Source organism: Magnolia sinica, chromosome 13 (genome assembly GCF_029962835.1).
Source record: "Magnolia sinica isolate HGM2019 chromosome 13, MsV1, whole genome shotgun sequence".
Taxonomy (NCBI): Eukaryota; Viridiplantae; Streptophyta; class Magnoliopsida; order Magnoliales; family Magnoliaceae; genus Magnolia; species Magnolia sinica.
Genome location: NC_080585.1, coordinates 4,391,244 through 4,396,977, shown reverse-complemented (window position 1 = coordinate 4,396,977; position 5,734 = coordinate 4,391,244). Strand labels below are relative to the sequence as shown.

Sequence of the window (5,734 nt, the reverse complement as noted above, 5' to 3'; positions counted from 1 at the left end):
TTGAGGGTTATTGCCTTGGCACTGGCCTACTATTATTATTATTTTTAACACTCACCCTCACATACTCACATTCGCATTGGCTTACACATAAAGCTTCTTGATAGCTTTCCAGCTATATATATAATTATATGCACGAAATAAATAATTAATTCCAAAATGATAGCATTTGGAAGTTATAATACAATATCATACATGATAAACCCTTGAGTTGTTTTTTTCCAGCTGATTTCTTTTGATTGTAGCTGAACATTATCCTTGGCTGTCCTACATCATCCTTGAGCCGTGGTTTTGGGTCAGTAGAGCATTTACGTCAGTAACAATATATATCATTGGTTCAAAGCATCAGGCTCTCTTGGATCGGGCGGGGAGACATACATGCTACATTCTAAGGCCTACAAGTAGACCTATAACTGAATGATTGCAGACTGCATACTGAGTAAACTGTGGGGCCCATCGTGATGTATGTGTCTTACCAATTTACCCATGCTGGGCCACTGAAGTTTTGGATTAAGCAGATATTTGTGTTTTCCCTTCATCTATGTGTGTGTGACCTTACGAAAAGGTTGGATGACAGATAAACATCACTTTGACCCTGGAAGGTTTCAACGGTGGATATCATTATCTCCACTGTTTCCTGTGGTGTGGTCCACTTGAACTTTGGATATGCTTCCATTTTGAGCTCAAGCCCTGAAATGAGCTGGCAACACAGATGGACGGCGTGGATATGACACATACCTCACGGTGGCCCCCATAAAGTTTACTCGGTATGCAATCTGCGTCCTAACCCAATGAGGTCTTATTACTGGTAGCTGGATATTTTAATTGAGATTCAATGGCTCAGCGTTCGTGATTACGAAAACCATGGGCCTCAATTTTAGAATCAAGAACCAGTGCCTGCCAATGCATGCCATTAAAATAAAAGAAGGCCTATTCAAGCGGGTGGCAATAGGCAAGGCGGTCCAACCCCTCTAGGGCGGGCTGGGCACTATTTTAGGCTTGGGTCAGGCCGGGCTTGAAATTGAGGACCGTTGTCTAATGGTTAATGGCCCGATCCAATCTTCAAGTACATGGCCCTTGTACAAAAGGAATGAATGATTTAAAGAAGACCATAAGCGGTTCTAATTCAAGGTACATGCGTTTAAAGAATCTCTTCAATCAGGGTTATGTTTCAATGCGTCTAAACGATGGGCCTTTCTGTGGATAAATGGAAAACCCTTTTTAAAAAATGGTAGATTGGACTATTTTATACCTTTTGGATCATTTCACTAATTTTGTAACAAGACAAGCTTGGTAGGGCAAGGCCAAGGCTAAGGCCTCTTTAGGACTAGGGCCGAGCCAGGGCGAATCCAAGGCCAGACCCTAGCCTGGCCCACTGCCTCCCCTGTATTTGACTATTCGCCCTCTTCTAATGCAAGACCCGCTCAAAACCGGTGACCTAAGTTTTACCTTTCCCACCAAACTCTCAGCCTCATTCCATGCAAATGCAACCACGTAAGATCCAAATAACACATTGGTCCTTTCCCTCCCTCCACAGAAACCGAACACCCTAAAAACAAACTCCCATCCGTTAAACAACTACACCCTAAAAAACCCTATAAATACCCATCCAACCCCACCTTTCCTCCTCAGGTCTGCAAACGAGTTCGAGAAATCACAGCTATTCAAATTCTTCCGGCAGCTTTCAGTGATCTTTCTCACACTCCCACTCTCCATCATGGACATGAGAAAGATCTCCTGCGCCATAATCGTTGCTGCTGCCACGGCGACGGCAGTCTTTGCTGCCGAGGAGAGCTTGGCCCCGGCGCCTGGGCCTGCCATGCACAGTGGGTCCACCGCGGTCGCACCAGCCCTCGGGCTGGTCGGGGCCTCGATCGTGTCCTTCTTTGCCTTTTACTTGCAGTAGGCCTCACAAGAAAAGGAAATAAAGAAGACCCACAGGCGAGGAATGAGAAGAGAGATGAATGGTGGTTGGATTTGTCTTCTTATATTTCCTTTTTTTCTTTTGTTACATTGGTTTGTATCATTCACCGTCGGATCAGATTCATATCCGTTTGTTTTGTGATGAACGTGGATACAATAAAAAAGCCTTATTCTATAAATTTAGTGTGTTTTGTTAATAAGGAAATCACCTACAACCACTTGCATGGAAACTTCACATGTATCTTGGATACCGTAACGGTCACTTCTGTAGGGCATGCATTCAAGTCGTTCATAAGGTGGGACGCACCATGAATAACATAACCAGGCTGGCATGGATCTGGGGTGCATTTGAAGTCCACATACAATTTGTGGTAGACGATATCATTCTATAATTTTCTTTCTTCCTTGCCAGGAATCATCTTCCCACCGTACATGGGCTTTCATTTTTGGTTAGTGGGGTCATGTTTCGTAAGACGCGCACCACGAATATGATGCTTTTTTTTTTTTTTTTTCTTCAGTTGAATGTGGACCATTGTTATATTTTTATTATAAGCATCTATTCATAGGTTGCAAATCAAAAGGTTAATTAACACTGCCCCACTTATAAGAATTTTGGGCCATAACGAATCCAATGTGAGAAAATGAAAAACCATTGGCCTGGAATCTCTGGATTATTAAGCCATGCAACTCAATTGTCAGAATTTAAAACCCTTGTATACGGCTTGTTTGGAACAATCATAGTCCTGTAGGCATTAAAATATGGCTATTTTTTCATAATTAATTTTGCGTTTGTCACTTTAATATGCCATATGAACAATGCTGTTATCAAAATAGAGTTATTTTAGCGCTTCTCTACTCTCATGTTAAATTTCCGTTGACAATTGGATTCTAAGGCAGAATCCAGCTACTTTGATATAAATATGCTTGAATACATTCCAACATTTTACAATCAGATGCATCCAAATTCCAGCTCTTGGATTTGAGCCCTTTTCCATGACACGAACCGTCTATGTAATAGGGCTCCAGTGTGATGAGAGATGCCCAAAAAAGCTCATAAATTGAATATTTCAACTCGTTAATTGCACAAAGATTACAGTGATCAAAGGGCTGAAATGATACAATTGATAACTTTTATTTATTGATTCTCCACCGTACAAGTGTATTTGAGCAGACCTCGTTTTGATATGGTCCGTTTTTAGCGGGCCTCATGTGCTCATGTGAGGGGACTAACATGAATGAGATTCAGACTGTCCATCATGTGGGCTGCCTGTCTTTAACCCTGGAGTCCGAAAATCAGGCTCATCCAAAACTCAGGTGGCCACACCGTGGAGAAAAGTTGGGATGCTTGCCTGCTATTAGTTGTATTTGAGGCCCAACGTGGTGTTTATATGTGCCATCTAATATGTTAATTTGATGCTTTCTAGCAGGACAAGGAACACTCAAAAAATCAAAGCATGCCAAAACTAAAGTGAGTCTCACCACATGAATTTAGAAGGGGCGCTTGATTTACACTGTTCCATCTGGTTTGGCCCACATGAGTTTTGGATCGGTCTGATTTTTTGGATCAAGAACAAACATGCGGCCTCTCATCTGATGAATGGTGTGGATCTAACGTACATAAATCATGGCTCCCACATCAGTGACACTCCCCCTACGTACCCTTACTCTCATCAAATTGGGTCACATACCAATGATGATGGACCTGATGGGCCACTTTTTACATGGGCCATGCTCCAAATTTATTTGCACCAGCCAAATTATTAAAATAATCAATGGGCTACTTTTGTGATCGTAGTCACCATACATATAGCTTATGATAATCGTCCAAAATCAGTGGACGGTACAACGTCCAAGTACTGTTGCTGCATTTTCATGCTTCATTACATCTAGAGATGGCCCATTTAAAGGTAATGTCACTCTTTATGAAAAACTGGCAATATCAGGCAACTTGTGTAACAGCCAAACGTTACTCATTACCTTGCCGCACAGAACCAGACCTTGCTCAGGAAAATGAAAAAAAAGTGGAAGTATAGGATATAGGATCTTGATTCTTAGTACATTACACTCGGTGAATTTTGAAAGAGAATTTTAGGATGTGCCAAAATCGGCCGGTTTGGATCCTTGATTTTGTTATCCTACCATGTGAATCCACCGTTCATTTATTGGTCCCATCACCATCTAATCAATGCCTTAAAAATTTAAACCGAGGGCCTCGCCCGGATGAACCGTGCCCGTGTGAGGGAGTTTTTGTTGTGTATCATGAATGATGGTGCACACTTAATGAACAGCTCATACCTTGTACAAAGGTGAACCACACCATAGAAAACAATGGGCAAAAAACATCCAAATTCATATGGTGGCCCACATAATGGTTGGATCGACCTGATCAATTGGGTGACTCTTCTGGACGGGTCTAAGGCTCAAGAATTGTAGAATAAATTCATTCTACAAATGCTGTGGATGATCCGTCCTCCTAAAAATAAAAATAGAATCAAATCAAGAAGAATTATAAAAACAAAAACTTCCATGTGGCCCACCATGATGTCCCTAGATCCATCAAATTGATTCAACTCATGTTAGGACACAAACCCAAAAATCAAGCTGATCCACCCATCAAATAAAACATCACATGCATGAATTTGGATGTTTATGGGTGGATGCCCATTATTTTCTATGATGGACCATCTAATGATTAAACAATCCTGATTTTAGGGCCATCAAGTAATAATTAGTGGTGGAATTCACTTAATGCAGGCGTTAGAAGGCATGTACACAACATAACGGGCTCCATGGGATATGTTGTTTATTTATTTATTATTTTTTTAAAAATAAAATTTATTGAAAGAAAGGAAAAATATATCGTATCAGCCCATATACAAAAGAAAAGAATATATATATATACATACACACACACGGAAACGCTCACCCGTGAACCAGTGCTTACGTACTACGTATGAACTTTTTTGAGAACCCATCATACGTGATGTGGATCCAAAATCTGAACCGTTCATGTGAAGCAGCACCTCCTGAAACCCCCTAGGCCCAAGTTTTACTTTGATCTAAAACTTTGATGGGCCATGAAAAATGAAAACAGTTTCCTCTCCTCCCTTGATTTGCATTTCTCTTTTCTATGGCCCACCAGAATATTAGATCGGGGTGAAAATTTGTCACATGGGGTTTTATGGGATTCTACATCACATGGACCGTTCAGATTAGACATAAATGGCACGTGTACAAAGGTGCACACGTGCGTAGGTTCGCAGGGGAGCATGACTGATATATATATAGTTTTAAGGGATTAAATAAGTGATTCTTTACGCATTGGCTTCGGTGCTACTCATGTATTAGATTCATGACCGTTTATCAGGGGCCACATTGAACAATCCTGCACTTAAAAATGAGACGTGTCCATCCATCAAGTGGGCCACATACGAAGGAGAAAAAACGGGTAGCTAGAGAAAAAAAGAAAAAAAAAAAAGAAAAGTAAAAAGAATGGTGGGGTGTTGTATGGTGTGGTGGAGATGGATCCCACGGTTGCACATGTCTCAATAAAAATCAGTTGGTGTGTTTCCACATTTCTTAAAGGGCTCCCTTTCGGTAAAGGAACAAAAATTGACAGTCTACGTTCAATGTGAACAAGTGGCCCACTCGGTGGGTGGACAGGTGTGATTGTTGGGCTGATCAAATAGAAGAAACTCCACATAAGAGATGCAAAAAAAATAAAAAATAAAAATAAAAATAAAAGGTACAATACACATACGAGCTTTCTCTATATTTGAAACCTCTCACAATTATTATTACTTTGACATAATTC

The 5,734-nt window shown here is 40.8% G+C and overlaps 1 protein-coding gene across 1 annotated transcript; it reads left to right on the top strand.

The window, feature by feature from the left end:
• Nucleotides 1–1,615: 1,615 nt before the first annotated feature.
• Nucleotides 1,616–2,429, top strand: LOC131224016 (arabinogalactan protein 23-like). The gene has a single exon (XM_058219600.1). The coding sequence runs from the start codon at nt 1,715–1,717 to the stop codon at nt 1,901–1,903; it is 189 nt and encodes a 62-aa protein (XP_058075583.1). The 5' UTR covers nt 1,616–1,714; the 3' UTR covers nt 1,904–2,429.
• Nucleotides 2,430–5,734: the final 3,305 nt, after the last annotated feature.

Bases quoted from the DNA above. Each gene is read 5' to 3' on its own strand.
- LOC131224016 (XM_058219600.1), top strand. From the start codon at position 1,715: ATGGACATGAGAAAGATCTCCTGCGCCATAATCGTTGCTGCTGCCACG.